At 38.7% G+C, this 19,817-nt stretch overlaps 3 protein-coding genes and 2 pseudogenes across 3 annotated transcripts; all 5 read left to right on the top strand.

Moving 5' to 3' along the window:
* The first annotated feature begins 217 nt into the window (after nt 1–217).
* On the top strand, nt 218–1,789 carry LOC103955739 (annotated as a pseudogene).
* Nucleotides 1,790–2,234: 445 nt separating this feature from the next.
* LOC108867829 lies at nt 2,235–3,477 on the top strand (annotated as a pseudogene).
* A 696-nt stretch (nt 3,478–4,173) lies between these two features.
* On the top strand, nt 4,174–6,164 carry LOC103955737 (phenolic glucoside malonyltransferase 2-like). Its single transcript, XM_048578007.1, has 2 exons — nt 4,174–4,438; nt 4,603–6,164. Exon 2 carries the CDS (start codon nt 4,633–4,635, stop codon nt 6,013–6,015), a length of 1,383 nt encoding a protein of 460 aa, XP_048433964.1. The 5' UTR covers nt 4,174–4,438; nt 4,603–4,632; the 3' UTR covers nt 6,016–6,164.
* Nucleotides 6,165–10,138: 3,974 nt separating this feature from the next.
* On the top strand, nt 10,139–14,203 carry LOC103955707 (nuclear transport factor 2). Its single transcript, XM_009367611.3, has 9 exons — nt 10,139–10,299; nt 11,143–11,329; nt 11,709–12,003; nt 12,097–12,329; nt 12,409–12,589; nt 12,756–12,877; nt 12,977–13,042; nt 13,490–13,553; nt 13,658–14,203. Exons 2-9 carry the CDS (start codon nt 11,144–11,146, stop codon nt 13,897–13,899), a joined length of 1,389 nt encoding a protein of 462 aa, XP_009365886.1. The 5' UTR covers nt 10,139–10,299; nt 11,143; the 3' UTR covers nt 13,900–14,203.
* Nucleotides 14,204–16,226: 2,023 nt separating this feature from the next.
* LOC103955744 (ninja-family protein AFP3) lies at nt 16,227–19,296 on the top strand. The gene is made up of 2 exons (XM_048578006.1): nt 16,227–17,377; nt 18,657–19,296. Exons 1-2 carry the CDS (start codon nt 16,711–16,713, stop codon nt 19,067–19,069), a joined length of 1,080 nt encoding a protein of 359 aa, XP_048433963.1. The 5' UTR covers nt 16,227–16,710; the 3' UTR covers nt 19,070–19,296.
* Nucleotides 19,297–19,817: the final 521 nt, after the last annotated feature.

Below are 19,817 nucleotides of genomic sequence, written 5' to 3'. Positions count from 1 at the left end.
GTAGACAAAATTTACAAACTAAATAATGTGTCACTAATAAGAATGAGTACGTTATCAACGCTTAGGTAATAATCCAATCATCAACTTTCATGTCATTTAATTTACAATATTTGTCTACAAATTTAGCCTCTCTGCATTACCCAACTTTTTTCGAATTGAATGCTAACTAACTTGTATTATTTATTTTTGTTTCCTCTCTGAGCTATGCACAAAAGCTTCTTCCATATCACCAATGGCAGAACCAAGCTCAATCAAAGTAGTTGAGGTTTGCAAGGTAGCCCCAAATCCAAGCTCACCGATGATCAGTCTCTTCTTCTAACCTTCTTCGATATCTTGTGGCTAAGGTTTCCACCATTTCAACGCGTTTTCTTCTTCGAAATACCTTCATCCAACACATCACTCTTCTTTGATTCCATACTTCCGAAGCTCAAAACCTCGCTCTCTGTCACCCTCCAACACTTTGTACCTCTAGCAGGAAATCTCACCTGGCCTCAAGACTCCCCTCCCATTATCAATTATGTCAAGGGCAACGCGGTTTCGCTCACAATAGCTGAGTCTAATGCTGATTTTTACCATCTAGTTTCAAGCAACAGCTTTAGCGTTGAGGCCAAAGAATACCATCCTCTTATACCCCATTTGGCGATGTCTCATGACCAAGCTGAAGTGCTAGCATTGCAAATCACTGCCTTTCCCACTGGCGGTTTTTCCATTGGATCAGCCGTGCACCATGTTGTCCTTGACGGCAAGACTTCAACCATGTTTATCAAATCATGGGCTCATATAAGCAAACATGGAGGACACGGACTGTCTTTGCCGTTGTTGCCAAGTTATGACAGAATGGCCATCAAAGACCCGGCAGGGCTCCACACAATCTTATTGAAGGACTGGTTAAGATACGGCGGCTCCAACAACAGAACCTTAATGTCTTCAGGGTTTACAGGTGCAGGAAGCTTGATTCAAGGTAGCTTCGAAGTCACACGTGCCAAAATAGAATCCCTAAGACAATCAGTGATGTCTATGATGGCAAAGGAGAAGCAACAAGCTGGTCATTTAGTACAACTTCATTTGTCAACGTTTTCGCTAACGTGCGCCTATACATGGGTTTGCTTAGTGAAGGCTGAGGAGATAAAAACAAAGAAAGTACTTCTCATCTTTAACGTGGACTGCAGGTCTCACTTAGACCCTCCTTTACCGGCACCATATTTTGGGAATTGCATTACACCTAGTGGTGTAATTGCAGAAACAGACGACCTGATGGGAGAAGATGGATTGTTCGTGGCCTTAACTGCGGTTAGTACACCTATAAAAAGGTTGGACACTGATAGTGTTTTGAACAGGATGGAGACTTGGATACCAGTCATGTTCGATGCACAGACTAGTACTGATAGAATATTTTCTGTTGCTGGTTCGCATAGGTTTGAGCTATATGATGCAGTTGATTTTGGATGGGGAAGACCAATGACGATTGAATTGGTTTCGATAGATAGGACTGGAGCGATCTCTCCTTCGGATAGCAAGAACGGTGGAGGAGGTGTTGAGATTGGTTTGGCTTTGAAAAAACATTCTATGGACGCTTTTGCTTCTCTATTTGCTAAAGGACTTGAACAACTTTGATTTTTTTTTGTTTCCTTCTATGTATTTTGCTCTTAATAATTTGATCTGAGGAAGATGGTCGGTTGTGTTTATGATGCATCTTTATCTGTTTGATATGGATTCTGTATAAATTTTCATGGAATGAACTTATATGAGATTTGAGTGCAACTTATGTTCATCATATTTTTCATTTACTTTGTGACCAAAATGTCATGGTTCGAGTCGTGGAAATAGTCTTTTTGTAATGTAAAGGTAAGGCTGCATGATAAACGTTCCCCACTCCTCTGACCCTCGCAAAGCGGAGAGCCCTGTTGGCTTGGGATCGCCCTTTAACACCATTATTGAATTGCATTTCAAACAATACTCTACACATTCAATCAAATAAAGTGAATTCTGCATCAAATTTCTAATATGTGGTGTTTTTGTTGTTGTTGGGGCGCCCCGGGGGGGGGGGGGGGTTCTGGCTACAACGGTCATTTCTCCTCTTAGAAAGGGTTGGTACTTAGGACACGACTGTTGACGAAAAACTAATATCGCCTTATCATTCTCTAAATTATTAGGCTTTGCCCACTTTCTCTTATTCTTAATGTAGATAATATTATTTCTTTAAAAAAATAATATTATTATTATGTGTGCCTTCTATGGATGTGCCCTTAAGTCGGAGGTCACGTGCACACTTACACTACACAATTGTTAAGTTATAACAGCTGGTATAAATCTAACCATTGAAAACGTTATAATCCTAGGCCTTGATTTCAACTAAGAATAAATACATTCAAAACTGAAACAAATGAAGAATAACTGAAGGATTAAGCTGGGATTGATCTGCAACCAAGCTTATATCTCAACAAATAACTCAGTGAAAGTCGTTGAAGTTTGCAGGGTAGCTACACAACCACTACCTGGCTCATCTCAAGGGGAGAAATTTACGTAGAACTCTACAAAAATGGTACCTTTTCAGCAGTATTCAAAATCAATCGCGCACAGCCGCCTCACGAGTTGTCTCTTGCGCTAACCTACTCCGACCACCAATGCGTAAGGTTTCCACCCTTCCACCTCCTTTTCTTCTGTAAAATATTGCCATGCTCTTCACCTGCAGGCACTTTAATTTTTTTTTTCATTCAACAATTATTCCAAAACTCAAAAGTCAAAACCTCGCTCTCTAGCTATCACCCTCCAACATTTTCTACCTCTTGCCGGAAACATCACCTGGCCCGAAAACTCTCCCAACCCACCCTCAATCACGTCAAAGGCGACACCCTTTCGCTCTCAGTAGCGGAATCTGATGCCACTTTTTGCCGCCTCTCAAGCAATGACTTTAAAATCGAACCCAAAGAATACCATCCTTTTGTACCCGGCCAACTGGCGGTATTATGAAAAAGCCGCCGTGATGGCGTTTCAAATCACCATTTTTTTTCCAACAGCGGCGGCTTTTCCATTGGAATATCGATGCACCATGCAGCTCTTGACGTCAAGACTCTCTTCTTGTTTCTAAAATCATGGGCTCACATATACAAACATGTCCATCAATCTGATGGTATTTCGTTACCGGATCAGCTCAAACCATCTTACGACAGAAGCCTAATCCAACACCCGATCGGTCTCCAACTCGAAGCAATCTACTTGAACGAGTTCCTAAACATGAACTGACGACAAAACAATCGAAGCTTGATGGTTGCAGCCCGCTATATATAATCTCCAGCGATACCAAAGTCATTTCGAGGAGTACCGAAGTGGTTCGGAAAATCAGAACTGGAGCAATCACTTTTTCAGATGGCAAAAATGGTGGTGGCGCTGTTGGCATTGCGTTGGTTATGGAAAAACATCATATGGACCATGGAGGCTTTTGCTTCTCTATTTGCTAAAGGTCTTGAAACCCTTTGAAGTTTGAAGCCTCATTTCATATGTACTGGTCGACTGAAAAAGTGTATCCTTCTTTTTCGAGTATATTTTTTCTCATCATTATTTAGTATGGTGTATAATCATCATCCTATTTATCATTGTTAGATGAGTTTGAATTTTAAGATTTGTGTTTATCCATTACTTGAATCTTGAAATTCAAACTCATTTAAGGATGATAAATATGATGGTGATCATATACCACACTAAATGATGATGAGCAAAAATGTTAGTTAATCTTACGGATGGCTTTTTTTTTTTTGTTTGTTTCATTTCCCCATGGATAGTAGAAATTTTTCTTTGTGACAAAAACATAAATGGTATATCACGTATCTTAATAGAAATTGTGAGAGATTTTATTTTTTAAATTATTAACTTTTTAGCATACATGTCCTACCATTTATATGGTGACACATGATATACCACTATATGTACAAATCACGCTGAAACATCTCTCCACGTGGCATAAAAGTGGCACCACGTTATATTATCTTCTATTCTAAGCATGTTTGCCCCTCGGTTTTGTTTATTTACAACAAAGCCATGGGATTTGGAGATGGGTTGGAAGTAGTTATTAAAAGGTAGGAGGGTAATTTTGTCTCTAAACAGGTTTCGAGATATTTACTGTTTTGCGTTATTTACATTTCTGCCAGTGTGCGGGCTGTGCTTCTGCCATTACTTACATTTCTGAGGGCACTTTTGTCACTAGGGTTTGGGACCGAATGGGCGCAGGGATTGCGGGACGGCCGCTGCAGAGAGATGGGAGGATTTTCTGTCAGGGTTGAAGGGAACGGGTAAGGGAGGACCACACCCAGCCGAGGCGGACGAGATCGATCGAGTTGGCTTTCGTGTTCAGTTCAACTTTCTTTTCCAGTTCTCTGTTTGGTTGGTGGGAAAATCCCTACTCTCTGTTCATCCCCAAACCTTTAAAATCCACGCTTTCAAGGTAATACCTTTAATTCCATTTTTAATTGAGTTCTCCATTTCCAGTACCTAGAAATATAATTACACAAGGAATAATAGGAACTAAAATTTCACAGATTGAATGCTAACTTTTTCCCGATTGAATGCTAACGGAATTGTGTTATTTATTTTTGTTTCCTCTCTTAGCTCTGCACAAAAGTTTCTTCCATATCTCCAATGGCAGAACCAAGCTCAATCAAAGTCGTTGAGGTTTGCAAGGTAGCTCCAAATCCAAGCTCACCGGATGATCAGTCTCTTCCTCTAACCTTCTTTGATATCTTGTGGCTAAGGTTTCCACCAATTCAACGCGTTTTCTTCTTCGAAATACCTTCATTCAACACATCACTTTTCTTTGATTCCATACTTCCGAAGCTCAAAACCTCGCTCTCCGTCACCCTCCAACACTTTGTACCTCTAGTAGGAAATCTCACCTGGCCTCAAGACTCCCCTCCCATTATCAATTATGTCAAGGGCAACGCGGTTTCGCTCACAATAGCTGAGTCTAATGCTGATTTTTACCATCTAGTTTCAAGCAACAGCTTTAGCGTTGAGGCCAAGGAATACCATCGCCTTATACCCCACTTGGCGGTGTCTCATGACCAAGCTGAAGTGCTAGCATTGCAAATCACCGCCTTTCCCACCGGTGGTTTTTCCATTGGATCAGCCGTGCATCATGCTGTCCTTGACGGCAAGACTTCAACCATGTTTATCAAATCATGGGCTCATATATGCAAACATGGAGGACAAGGACTGTCTTCGCTGTTGTTGCCAAGTTATGACAGAATGGCCATCAAAGACCCGGCAGGGCTCCAAGCGATCCTCTCGAAGGACTGGTTAAGATACAGCGGCTCCAACAATAGAACCTTAATGTCTTTAGGGCTTACAGGTGAAGGAAGCTTAATTCGAGGTAGTTTCGAAATCACACGTGCCAAAATAGAATCCCTAAGACAATCAGTGATGTCTATGATGGCAAAGGAGAAGCAACAAGCTGGTCCTTCAGTACAGCTTCATTTGTCAACATTTTCGCTAGCGTGTGCCTATACATGGGTTTGCTTAGTGAAGGCTAAGGAGATCAAAGCAAAGAAAGTACTTCTCGTCTTTAACGTGGACTGCAGGTCTCGCTTAGACCCTCCTTTACCGGCAACATATTTTGGGAATTGCATTGCACCCCATGGTGTAATTGCAGAAACGAACGACCTGATGGGAGAAGATGGGTTGTTCGTGGTCTTAACTGCGGTTAGTACAGCTATAAAAAGGTTGGACACTGACGGTGTTTTGAACGGGATGGAGACTTGGATACCACTCATGTTCGATGCAGAGACTAGTACTGATGGAATATTTTCTGTTGCTGGTTCACATAGGTTTGAGCTATATGATGCAGCTGATTTTGGATGGGGAAGACCAAGGACAATTGAATTCGTTTCGATAGATAGGACTGGAGCGATCTCTCTTTCAGATAGCAAGAACGGTGGAGGAGGTGTTGAGATTGGTTTGGCTTTGAAAAAACATTCTATGGAGGCTTTTGCTTCTCTATTTGCTGAAGGACTTGAACAACTTTGATTTTTTTTTGTTTCCCTCTATGTATTTTGCTCTTAATAATTTGATTTGATGAAGATGGTCGGTTGTGTTTATGATGCTTCTTTATCCATTTGATTTGGATTCTGTATAAATTTTCATGGAATGAACTTATATGCGAGATTTGAGTGCAACTCATGTTCATCATATTTTTCATTTACTTTGTGACCGAAATGTCACAATTCGAGTCGTGGAAACAGTCTTTTTGTAAAGTAAAGGTAAGGCTGCATGATAGACGTTCCCTCTTCCTCTGACCCTCGCAAAGCGGGGAGTTTTGTTGGCATGGGATTGCCCTTTAACACCATTATTGAATTGTATTTTACACAATACTTTACACATTCAATCAAATAAAGTGAATTCCACATCAAATTTGTAATATGTTGAACTTATAAATGTTTAGACTGAAGTTATTAAATTGGAAATAATTTAAAATATGCTACTCACAATAAAATTTATGTAGATTATCATAATATCACATTGACCTATTGAAACATGGTGACCAAGTCCCAGGACTCATCCTATGTTGTTTTGGGAAGATCTTTTGTCAACAAAATGTCCTCCACACATGACCAAACATATGGAGGTAGTGGGAGCCAGCCGAGACTAATCAACGGAGGGAATGAGATGAATTCCAATAATATAGTATTGTCGGTGAACTATATCACAATGACGATGAGGAGGTGGATGTTGGCCATGAAATCTTTAAGCTATTGGATCAAGAGTCGAGACTAGAGCACTATATGAGCAGCTATGGAAATAAAAAATTTAAGTGGTTGAAGTTGAAGAATTTATGAACAAGAACATATTGTTTTCGTTAATTGTTTTTAGTGAATATTGATAGTGGCGAAGTCAGAATTTGTCAAGGGGAGGGCCGAATTCAAAAGAGTGCAAGGTTCAATTGAAACGGTTACTTTTATATTGACAAGTGCAAAGTTTTGAGTCAATATTCATAGCAGAAAATAGTCTCTCCACCAAAGCGGTTGTAAGTGGTAATATCAAAGCCAATGTAATAAGCTTAAATTTGCTAGGATTAGATTTTAAAAAAAATGCTCCAATCAGGTAGCAGACTAAAGCTTAGTAGCTAAGCACCTAGGTGAGATCTAGGCCCGAGCCTAGATGGATTCAAATGAATTTCTTTTATTGTAAAATAAGCATTAAACAATATTTACATTATTTTTTAAAAAGTAATACAATATGTATAGATAATATCAGAGTTTAAAATAAATACGGTAGGAATCTTAAAAGGAAAAAAAAGGAAAAAAGAAAAAAGATAATACTTGAGTACTCACCATTTAGTACCAATTTTACTCACTAGACTTTGTGGCCCAATAAAATTACGACAGTTGTCGTTCTTAACTGTCTAACCAAACAACAACATATCTACTATTCTAGCAATCAATCACTTTAGGGCCGCGTTTACTAATTCGTAATTAGATTGAAGCGAATTGAATTGAGGATGAATCAGATTAAGGAGGAATTGGATTGAGGATGAAACAGAATTAGATTTATGTTAAAATTGTTTACTAAACTAACTGGAATCGAAATACAAATGATATTAGTTCCATATATATTGTTAACTAGTTTAGAATTAAAACTAGCTTGATTACTAAATTGTACTTGTTTAAATAAAGTATTTTTATGCTATAATGATTGAAAACTAAGTTTATTTAATTAAATATATCCATAAACAAAGCTTTTTATGAGATCATTATTTCCAAAACTTTTTATAAGATCGTTATTTCCAAAGCCACTTCTCCCATTTTATCTCAAGCCTTTTTTCCTCAGCCCCTTTATCCCTATAGCCACCGTCCCACAGCTTGGCAAGTCCTGGTCCAACGGCGAGTGGACTTGTCGACGAAAGCAGCCTCGATCCTAGTTCACTACATCGGGTAAGAGCGCAGACGATCAGATTCACGGTGAAAATCCAAAAGTGAAAGTCGTTGGGGTGGCATGGATGGGTGTGTGGATGATCTGGGTTGTTTGGGTGTCGTTCCTGGAGGTACACGTCTGGTTTCTTATTTTGGGGTGAGATTTGAGTGCGGCAAGGTGATGGATGAAGGGTGTTATTGGGGTTTCAATATATGTAAAAATAAAAAATAAAAAAAATAACCCAACTCTACTGTAGAAACCAGATCACCGAAGCAAGAATTCTCATTTCCGGCGAGAGCGGAGTGGCTAAACCAGCACTCCTAGGTGTGTTTCAGGCAAGGGGAGGGGTGACTGCTACTCCTCGCCCTCATGTAGCTTCGCCACTAAGTATTGGCCTAGCACCTTTGTTGTTTTATTTTTTTTAAATAAAAACTAGTATAGGGGCACTTTTTTTTTTTGAGAGAAAGAAGGGGTTGGGGGGGGGGGGGGTTGGTACTTGGGACACGACTGTTGAAGAAGAGTGGTTGAAGGGGGGGTTGGGGAAGGGGTTGGTACTTGGGACATGACCGTTGAATAAGAGTGGTTAGGGGGGTGGGGGGGGGGGGGTTGGGGTAGGGGTTGGTACTTGGGACACGATTGTTGAAGAAGAGTGGTTTTGGGGGGGGGGGGGGTGTTGGGGAAGGGGTTGGTACTTGGGACACGACTATTGAAGAAGAGTTAATTTCGCCTAATCATTTTCTAAAATATTTCGTTTTTTGTTTCCACTTTATCCTATTTTACCAACTTGATTGAAAGATACGTTTTTTAGCTGACATGATAAGAGATATCTGGTTTTTTCGAATTGCTTTCACATTTTGGACATCTAAAACCATAAAAAGCAGTTTGACACAAAAATAAAAGATCAAAACCCACCGGCCAAAATTATTCCAAATTCCCTTACTGACGACCAAAGTACTCATGCTTGTCAACAAAATAGAGTGTACAAGGTATATAAGATTTTATATAAAATACGTGTAGTGTATAATTAAAAATAAGCCTAATATAAGTGTTTACGTGACTCTTTTCAATTTTCATGCCCTCGGATAAACTTTAATATCAAATAATATTGTACGATTACAACATTCATCCTTCCTAGTTAGAATACAACGACAATATTTCATCTTCCGCTATTTTAACTAAAACAATACTTGGCTACTCAAAGATAAATAGAAAATTATACTCAAAACTCTTAATATTTTAATCACAAAGTTTTGTACTTATAATTAGAACAGTTCATACTATGAATCACACTGTAAATATCATCTCTATAAAATAATAAATTAAAATTAAGGTTATTTAGTAAATCTATTGTAGCAAATACATAGACGGGTCGTAATACTTCTACAAATATCGTTCATTTGTTTTTAAACAGTTTGATGACTAAACGATATAAGTTTTAATTGATTTTTTGTAGAGGCGATATTTATAGGGTGATTTATAATATAAACGATTCTGATTATAAATATGAAGTTCTATAAATTGACAACGAACAATTTTGAGAAATTTTGAGTATGAGTTCCTACTCATATTTGAGTAGCCAAATATTGTTCTTTTAACTAAACTCAAGAGCTTATAAAAAGGGAACTTTAATAAAAAGTTCACAGTACTGTTTATCTTAACAAAAAATCACATTTTTACACTAAAAAGTCAATATTAGTACTATTCACTTTACCATTTATTTTGTCCTTATCGTTAAAACTCAACATTTTCAAACTCTTTTCATTAGTTTTCCTTATTAAATTTTATAGGAGTAGTAAATTAGGTTAACAAAACATCCAATTCAAACAACAAAATTAAAAACATTCAAAATTATTATGAGCACTTAAAAATTAGTCATGCTGCATCTTTTTTTTTTTTTTCACTTCATAATTGTGGCTACTTCAGAGTTTCAATAATTTATCCTTGAAATTTTAAATTTGATGAGGTTTAACTTAAATATCACAAACGTTTCAGCCGTTAGATTCAATTTTCAATACTGTTTAGAGTTTTTATATTTAATCTCAACCTTTCATTTTCGTAGTATTAAAAAGATTTTCAATTTGATGACCAAAATCCTATTTCTAAAAAGTAAAAAAAAAAATAAAAAAAATGAGAAAAGTGTAAAAGAGTTCTACTTGAAGTCTTGAACCAATCTGCGCAACCCAAAGTGTGAATTTTGCATCAGGGTTCGGTGTTGCCCTCTCGCAAAGACTCTTCCTTTTTGCCCGCTAACTGTTCGTCTTTCCCTCTCTCTCTGTCGCTCGCTCTCAGTCTCACTCGCTCGCTCGCTCACTCGCACTTGTTTGGCGGAAGGTACCCTACCATCTCCATCGACCCCAAATCTCTGTCACTCCCAAACCTATATAGCATTCCAACAAAAGGGTAACTTTTATTCGCATTCATGTCTCTGATTATTCCATTTAACTTTAGTTACTGTGTAATTTTCTAGGTTGTATATTAGATTCCATGAAGCTATTTTTTTTTCTGTTATTTGAATCGTATTGTTGCTCGGATTTTTACTAATTTATGTGATGACGCATTGCCCTAATTGGTGGATTAATGGATTTTATTTTATGATTTTGTGCCCGGCGGGTGTGAACGTTGGGCTGGTTGTCAATTTCTCTGATTTTATGAGGTGGGTTTTGTGTATTTTGGAGTATGAGGTTGGTTTTAGGGTTTAGTTCTTGAGCTTTACTGCGTTTGGATCCAGGTAATGTGGTTCTGCTGCTTCAAAGGATTTAGGTTTTTTCAGTTTGTTCTTTCAAATATTGGGATTTGCCTAATTTTCAGTTTGTTCTCGGTTTTATGGAAAATGGTTGTAATTTATGGTGGTTCTAGGGCTTTTCTCAGAATGTGGTGGTTTCGGCTTCTCTTTGCGCTTGTCTCTTGAGTTTTCTTTATAAGAAAGTCCTATTTTGTATCGTTAGCTCCTTCGTGTTATATATCCAGGCAATGTAATCGTAGTGCTCCATAAGTTCTTAGTTCCTACTATCCATTTGCAGTTATTACTTTACTTTTGGGATTTTCTTTTCTTTCTTCGAAAGAAAGATTAGTTCTTTAGTGCCTTTGATACATTTTAAGTGCCTATTGTTATGTTTAATTTATGGAATTTTTTTAAGGTTCCATTACCCCTTGTGGTTTTTGAGTTAGTTATCTTTTAGTGATTGGTTAGATGAGATATGAACAATTGTGTAGTGGTATTTTATTTCTGGATTTTTTGTGCAGAATGGCCTTGCAGACAGCAATTCCTCCACCCACTCCTAGTGCCCAACTTGTTGGAAATGCTTTCATTGAGCAGTATTACCATATTCTTCACAATAACCCAGGCCTAGTCCATCGGTTTTATCAGGATTCAAGTGTACTAAGCCGGCCTGATTCTAATGGTGTGATGACATCGGTGACCACTATGGAAGTAAGTTTTTGGTTGCCAAGTTTTTATTTTTTCTGGGTGTCATTGCCAAGAGTCTATGACATCAGAGACCACTTTGCAAGTATGGAACATTTGTTGAAAAATGTGCTAAAACCATCAAAGAGTACATTAATGAACAAATGCATGTTGGCGACTCATATAGGCAGTTCTTTTATGTTTGATGTTTTGGATACTCCGCTGAACTATTGAAGCACATTGATTGTTTACCTGATCATTTGTGCGTGGTCCCTTTTAAGTTTTGACCTGTTGCTTTTTTGTCCTGTTTAATACTTATTTGAATGTCCAGTCCTGCAGACATTTCCATGCTCTCAATTTCCCAAGGTCATTAGTCTTATTTTCTGTCAATTTTTTCTTGGAGCAGGGAATCAATGAGAAGATCCTTTCATTAAATTACAACGAATATAAGGCTGAGATAATGACTGCTGATGCTCAGAAGTCTTTTCAAGAAGGGGTGACTGTGTTAGTTACTGGATGTTTAACGGGAAAGGATAACTTGAAAAGGAAATTTGCCCAATCATTTTTTCTTGCCCCTCAAGACAATGGGTTCTTTGTATTGAATGATGTCTTTAGATTTGTGGAAGATGGACAACTGTTTGAAAACCATTCAGTTAATGAAGTTAATGATGCCACAACAGTCCTTTCAAGCCAGGATCCAGGTAATCCTATCATACATTTTCTGTTCTTTTTTGTTACTCTAGTTTTGGTATTGTAGCAGGAACTTGTTTACAATTCGTATTATTTGTTTGCAGAGCCAACTCATGTTCCTGATCCTCCTGCACCTGATCTGGAAACTACTCAAGTTGAAGAGAATTTAATTGTTGTTGAGAAAACTTATGACACATCGGGCCATGATAGACAATCTGCTAAAGAATCTGACGTGGAACCCCCATCTTATTCAAATGGAAACAATGACCCTGTGGCAGTTGAGCTGGATTCTATGACAGCACAAGAGGATACACCAAAGAAGTCGTATGCATCAATTGTGAGTTAAGGGGCACAAGTTTTTCCTTTAGCCATAATTTTTCTTAAAGACTTACAAAAGTTATCAAATGATATTGTAGGTTAGAGTTCCCAAAGGGAGTCCAGGGCCAAATAAGGTTTATGTGCCTACTAATACTGTAAGAGAGGCTCCTAAGGTAGCGGAAACTAGTTTGCCTGGGCCAACTGCACCTGCTTCGGTGCCTGAAGCATCAGCCCCAACTAGCACTAGTGCCCTAGAGAGTGGTGATACTAATGAGGAAGGTATGCTTGGTTTTTCTGACTTTTTCCCATTTCCCCTTTTTTCTTCTGTTTATATTTGCTAGTTTTTTTGTTTGAAAATCTAAATAAAACTAAAATATATTTTGCGTGTATCTAAATTTAATCGTTTTATTTTGTTTATATAATGACACATTTGCATTCGTTATAGTTGAGGGCTATTCTGTTTACATAAGGAATTTGCCTTTAAACGTGACGTCTGATCAGCTTGAGGAAGAATTCAAGAAATTTGGACCAATAAAGCAAGGAGGCGTCCAAGTCCGGAATAAGAAAGTTAGTGTTAAAATGTCTTGCATCCCAAAAGTATATCCTGCCCGGATCTAGATTTTCTGACACATTTCTCACCCCTTCCATACTATTTTGTATGTGCAGCTCCAGGGCCACTGTTTTGGATTTGTTGAGTTTGAGTCTTCAAGTTCCATGAATAGTGCCATCCAGGTAGGTCTATTTTTTTATTATTAATTTCTGCTCTCTGAAATATGATTTCTAAAAGATCTGGATGCTGCTGTATTATTAATTTCCCATTGTTCTCTCTTGATTTCTCTCTCTCCTGAAAACCAAGTCTGTCAGACTTGAACATTATGATTAGGATATGGCAATTCTTTCTTCCACTGTCTTCTTGTCGGGCTTGTATTTTGGTACTCTGTTCTATCAAGTTTAGATGGTCTTTCACTGTAGCCGATGTGAATTACAATCTTCATAGCGTGTTAGTTTAAGCTAAGTGCATGTAGTTTGAGTTGTCATAGTTTTAGGCTTTCAAATAAACTTCATTGTTGTTTTAAGTTTTTAGGAGTGCCTGTAAAACTTCATTCATGTTTCACTTATACTATTTCTGATGTTTGATTGGGTTTCTTCCGTATCTAATAAGAGAACCTAATGTTTCAGGCTTCACCAATCACTATTGGTGGCCGTCAAGCTGTCATCGAGATAAAGAGAACTACAACTCGAGGTAAGTGGACCTACAATTTATGCTTTTATCCTTCACTAATCCAATGGAATGCGTCATCGGAAGATATTTGAAAGCTCATGCACGTAGAATGCTTGTTTTTCCAGTTGGTAGTAGTGCAAGAGGTAGATTTCCTCCAGCTGGAAGGGGAGGGTTCCGGAATGACAGCTTTAGAGGCCGCGGGAACTATGGCGGTGGCCGGAGCTTTGGCAGAAGCGAGTATGTGAGCAGGGGCGAATTCTCAGGCCGAGGCAGAGGGGGTCCGGCCGGGCGCGGTGGAGATGTTTATCAGGTGCGAGGGAGGGGTGGACGTTCAAGTGGACCAAAGCAGAATGCTGTTGCTGCGTAAAAGCTAACACGTGCATTGTGTTTTTTTTTTTGCGGGAGCGTTTTAACAAAATTGGTTTCGTGATTGGTGCACTCGGAAGTGTTGACGGTAAGTAGTTTAATCATAATCTTATAAGATGAAAAGGCATCTTGCTGTAGGTTTAGGATTAATTTTTACCATTAGAGAATTTTGTCTCAATTGGGAATATGATGCAACTGTTCCCAGAAACTTGATGACATCCTCTGTTTTTCCGGCATAGTTGGTGTCTAGTGGCTGTAATCAGAAGACCCTAAAGAGTTCAATAGATGGGAATTTTTTTTGGGTATGCTTTGAATTGTTCATGGATTCACCAGTGATTTTTTGGTTTCGAGTTTTCGGTGTTTTTCTTCTCCTCCGTAGAGGGAACTTTCTAGTGTCAGAGGTTAAACTGTTGCGTGGTGTTACTAATTCATGTACTATAACGTTTGTAGATTAGCACCGCCACCTGCTTCAGTATGTCCTTGTGCCAAACGATTTTGATGTTTAATAGTAGCCCAAAGTTGTCTTGGGCCCTAAATCAATGTGCAATTGGGGAAACTATTTCTGTATGACAGTTTGATTGCTACGTGATGTTACTAGTTCACGGATTATAACATAATTGAATTGGCACCACTGTGTAAAGATGCAACCGTAAACAAGATAATTTTTCATGAATTTGGATATACCCAATAACCCAAATGTCGTAAAATGGTAGTAGTTGAATTTAATGTGTTATAACATGAGTGAATAGGTAATACTCCGATGACAAGAAATATGATAAATAATAATTACAATTTTTTCTTCTCTTACAAAATACTCAAATTTTCCAATAATTAGATTTAATAAGCGACATAATTAAACATAAATGTGTATAAACATATCGTTTCCTCAAAATTATTACTAAAGAATAGTGAGAAAAGGAAATGCCAGGAAAATCTTTTTTTTTTTCTTTTTAATTGTCCGATTGGATTTCTTTTTTATTAATTTAAATACAAAATTTAACTATCAACCGCAACATCACATGCGTAAAATATTATCTAAAAAGATGTTCTCGGTAACATTGCCCGTGAGAAAAATAATATATGAGCATCCGATATTTTTAATTTTATTTTCCCAAATTACGTGATAATTGGTCTGACAGGACGCGTGCGTGGGACACGCGAAGTGGACAAGTTCACTTTTCCTCGTGGGCGAATCCTCTGTGATATTTCCTTGTCTGCAACTTGGGCTCGCTGTCTCCATCCATTCCACGTGCCCCCTGACTGCGTGTCGACACGTGGCAGTTCTCTGATTGCAAGACATCGAGATAATAAACAACAATTGCAGCAAGTTGGCCCTCTTGGGGCTTTTGGGGTCCACACCTGAGCACCTCACACCGCCCTTTTGCGTGTCACTCTCACCTCCTCACCTCCTCCTCCGTTGGATTCTTCTGTCTTTGTCTTCCCTATCATTACATTTTTTTAATTAATTAATTAATTAGTTTAGCATTTAGTTTATGATCAATGATAAAGGTTTATTTAATTTATTACCCATAAGATTTGACCGTTGAATTCTGAACATGCCATGAGACTCTTTTCACACATTCAGTCGAATTATTTTGTCTAATTTCTCAACTTTATTTTCCTAAATCACTCTTTAAATATCAGTCTTGCAAATTATCGAGCAGATTCAAAATCGTTTAGTTATGCAACGATCATTGTAATAAAGATTTAATCTGTGTTAGTAAGGTGAACAATATTAATAGAAAAATCAAATAATTTTACACTTAGTAGATTTTTGTGCAAAGTTAATATGTAAATGTTAAACTATAAAATAGACTTTGATGCGATCATCACTTTAACTTTACAAAATACGAAAATTGAGATGGTCTATAAAATAGATCAAGAGTATCATCGAACATTGTGCGAATTAATTTTTATCAAACAATATATATGTTTAATTTTAAATAAAAATATTTAAAATAATTTCTGACCTCATAATATACGATAAACAAACACTATTTACAAATATTTATGACTCTCACAAAAAAATCCGGATTCGTTTATAGATGGATAGATTTTCACGCTTCGGATAAAGCGAAATGGCACTCGACGACGACGGGATTTTTTCCAAGCCACGTGGAGCGCTCTGACGTCACGACACGTGTCCCAGCAACCTAATCCAGTTAACCCAAGATTGGCGACGCATGTTGGGCCAGTGTCCTCACATCTGCCGTTTCCACAAGCCACGTGCTTGTCGGGGCTCTTCATGTTCTCCACGCGTCGCCACTCCACGACTCTCAGGGGCTTTTTCGGTATTCACATATCTGTTTGTTTTCTTTTCGTAAAAAGTCTATTTGTTTTCAATGTTCTTGGGAAAATGCTTGTAGATGTTCCTCTGCTTCATGGTCTTCGTCCTCTGGTGCAACTGAGATGGATTTTCTCGCCGTTTCCGTCGAAAATTCGCACCGAGAAAGTGCGGGAAAGTATGGGATTTGTGTTGCTGTGTTCGTGGAAACATGGCTGGAATCACCATTCGATGTAAACCATAAGATAAATTAAAATTTACTCAATTTTTCATATATTTTTAAAAAAATTTCTGCTGAATTTCTACTTCCCGATTTCGAAAATTTAAAACAATTCACCCTGGTAGCTTTGAATTTGACCATTTCGATTTGGGTTTCCGGCGGTTCTTCAATTTCTCAGTTTTTCACACTTTTCTGGTGAAATTCTACTTCTTTGTTCTGAATTCATGAAAAAAATTGATCTGGGTAGCTTTAGATTCGATTATTAGATTTGGGTTCCGGCGATTTTCTGCAATTTTTTTTTTTTTTCAATGGCGCAAACAGAGGAAGGCGGGAACATAGCAACCCAGCAGGTGTTCCCAATGCAAGGGAGTAATTTTCCGGGCGATTTGTATGGGCAAATGGTTGCCGGAAACAGTTTTCCGGGAAAATTCGGGGAGCCGACCTCTGAGGATTCGGAGGAGATTGAGCTGAGCCTGGGCCTGTCGCTGAACGGTCGGTTCGGAGTGGACCCCGCGAGAGCCAAAATGGTGGCTCTAAAACGCTCGTCGTCAATCTCCGATTTCGGTTTTACGCCGGCAAGAGAAGAAGAGACGACATGTCGTGTGTCAGGGCCGTCGCGCGCGGTACCTCTGATGAGGACTTGTTCTCTTCCGACGGAGACGGAGGAAGAGTGGAGGAAGAGGAAGGAGCTGCAGAGCTTGAGGAGAATGGAAGCGAAGAGGAAGAGGTCGGAGAAGCAGCTGAGGAACTTGAAGGTGCCGAGGGATCGGAGCCGGGAGAACGGCGGCGAGGAGGAGAAGGCGGCGGAAGTGGCGAATGGGGTTCATAGGAAAGAGCAGTTTGTGAGGGTTTTGGATGAGTTTAGAGCAATGGGGATGCCCAATTGTCCTGCTCCGCCGCTACTGGCGGCATCTCGAGGTAGTGGCTCAACTGGGATTTCGGAATCTGAGAGCCAAGCTGCTGCTACACCTCAAGGTATCCTCATTTCTAAACTTCTTTTTCCTTGTCGAGCGATATTCTATTCTAATCTAAATTGCACTGTTCTAGTCAACTTAACTACGCCCACATCGTTTCAATTTAATTGCAGTTGTTTCAATTGTTTTGAGTGAGTGATTGTGTAGGATCTTGAATTCTTACAAGAATTTTATTCATAGTTTCATCATGGTTTGAGATTTTCGAGTTTTTTGAAAAATGGCAATAGGCCTCCCCTTCCCTTCCCAATGGAAAGAGATCTTTTCCTCCAAGGCCCAGGATGAAGTGATCCGAACCTTTGAAATTTGATTCAAAGGCTAAAAACAGTGAAGATAGTAAAAAAATTTGATTGAAATTTGATTCAAAGGCTAAAAACAGTGAAGATAGTAAAAAAATTTTGATCAAATTTCAAAGGTCGGGATTACTTGATTGCTTTGGAGGAAAAGATCCATAGGATCTCTTTCCCTTCCCAATTAGGTACTAAATGTGCACCCAATTCGTATAATGGTAATGTTTGGCAGTGTACTTACTATAGTTTTTGGTAATTCTGAATTGCCTTTCTCGATGAACCGGTTGAGGGTGCTGCTAGCATGTTCTTAGGGGTTTTTATGTGTAATGGGTCTAACCTTGTTACAATGTAACCTAAGTTTTCTATGAGACCTAGTGATAAGTATCGTCTCGAGTGAAATTCTAGATTAGTAGTTTCGCATGATTGACTTTGTTTAGGCGCCTTTTACATTCGTTTGGGGCAGCTCAACGGCGCTCCCTTAGATCCTCTCTTTGGTGCTTTACCACCAAAGCTCCTTATTGTTGAGAGTTGTCCCACATCGGTGAGGGACCAGGTTTGCTATGTACTTATATGATCTTGGGTTACTTCCCAATATGGCCAATTGGTTTTATGGGGGAACCTGAATTTCATCACTTATCCACTTTACCTTCCTGTAAAACCTTAAAGGCCTAGAGTAAGAACTTCGTCTCTTAAAGCGTCTAGGGGAAGTGGCAAACTAGTTCACGAAACTAGCTTTAAACAAAGAAGTGGTTGCAGAGATTAACACAAGTAAATTATGATGTGCCATTGAGTCTGTGATATGGACTAGAAGCACATTGAAAAACAAAGGGTCCGAGTTTCTATATCGTCAATGATGTAATAGATTCCGGTTGATGTTTATCAACCGATTTCCTCATGTTGCAGATGGATAGGATCTGTTAAAATCTGTTTCTGGACTGTGTTGTCATAGCCCGTGTGTTATCTCACATTTTACCTCTGGATATGCAAATGCAGGAGTGCACAAATGCACCGAAGCAAGAAGCCACGCCGAAGCTCAGTCTTCGCCAAAGACTGAGAAGGAACTGCTAGCGACACCAAGGATGATAACCGCTCAGGGATCAGGTCAGTTCATTGGAGTCCAAATGGAAATCAACTGTAATAAACCCCCAGTTCCAGAAGCCGGCCCCAACGAAATCATGAGGAACGTGTTGGAGAACATGCCCTGTGTGTCTACGACAGGAGATGGCCCTGACGGGAAAAGAATAGAAGGGTTTCTTTACAGATACAAGAAGGGTGAGGAAGTGAGGATAGTATGCGTTTGCCATGGCAGCTTTCTCTCACCGGCGGAGTTTGTGAAGCATGCCGGCGGAGGTGACGTGGAGCACCCGTTGAAGCATATAGTGGTGAATCCTAGTCCGTTATTGTAGTTGCTAGTGCCCTTTTGGACCATGTCAAAACCTAGATGTGAGGACGAGGAAGGAAGTAGGGAAAGATGCATCAATGTTGCTTTTACCGTTTGTTTTTTTGGTATATTTAAATTTGGTCTTTCAATGGATTTGTGGGCACTTGTATTGAACTCGGTACATGAAGCTTCTTGTTGGAAGGCTATGATGTTTATAAACTTGGCAGACTCGAAATAGGTCGTTCAGTTCTATTTTGTTAGTATTTTCATTTTTTACTTTATTAACTTTTAGTCTAAATAATGTTAGAAATAAACACTTTGACAATTAAAACATTCGTTTTAAATTAATTCTGTTACTATTCATTTTACCTTTTATTTTGTTCTTATTGTTAAAACTCAAAATTTTCAATCTATTTTTATTAGTTTTCCATTAAAACAAACGGAAGAGGCACTTTACCACACTAGTTCTATAGTTTTGTGATATTCATTTAAATAGGGGACCAGCTGGTGAGTTTGTAACGACAGTCCACTATTCCGGGGTTGAGAAAAGTCAGAGATGTATTTTAGTCTCTCCTGCTCACCATCGAGTGATTCACCGAATTTGGGAATCAAACTCATAAAGTACTGTATGAAATATAAGTTTGAAATTAGTCCTCAAACCACTAGCCACATACCGTGGTGACTAAGTGGGTCTCTTAAGTTCGACTCCCATGAACGATGAGTTCAATACTTAATTATGTATGGCTTATTTGGGTTTAGTATTAATCTTGATG

Source organism: the organism of the source record quoted next, unplaced genomic scaffold (genome assembly GCF_019419815.1).
Source record: "Pyrus x bretschneideri cultivar Hongxiangsu unplaced genomic scaffold, Pyrus_bretschneideri_v1 Contig12, whole genome shotgun sequence".
Taxonomy (NCBI): domain Eukaryota; kingdom Viridiplantae; phylum Streptophyta; class Magnoliopsida; order Rosales; family Rosaceae; genus Pyrus; species Pyrus x bretschneideri.
This window is presented reverse-complemented; position numbering and strand designations above follow the sequence as displayed.

Bases quoted from the DNA above. Each gene is read 5' to 3' on its own strand.
- LOC103955737 (XM_048578007.1), top strand. From the start codon at position 4,633: ATGGCAGAACCAAGCTCAATCAAAGTCGTTGAGGTTTGCAAGGTAGCT.
- LOC103955707 (XM_009367611.3), top strand. From the start codon at position 11,144: ATGGCCTTGCAGACAGCAATTCCTCCACCCACTCCTAGTGCCCAACTT. The intron at 12,330-12,408 runs GTGAGTTAAGGG...ATGATATTGTAG, and splicing joins AGAAGTCGTATGCATCAATT to GTTAGAGTTCCCAAAGGGAG. The intron at 13,554-13,657 runs GTAAGTGGACCT...TTGTTTTTCCAG, and splicing joins AAAGAGAACTACAACTCGAG to TTGGTAGTAGTGCAAGAGGT.
- LOC103955744 (XM_048578006.1), top strand. From the start codon at position 16,711: ATGGCGCAAACAGAGGAAGGCGGGAACATAGCAACCCAGCAGGTGTTC. The intron at 17,378-18,656 runs GTATCCTCATTT...ATGCAAATGCAG, and splicing joins AGCTGCTGCTACACCTCAAG to GAGTGCACAAATGCACCGAA.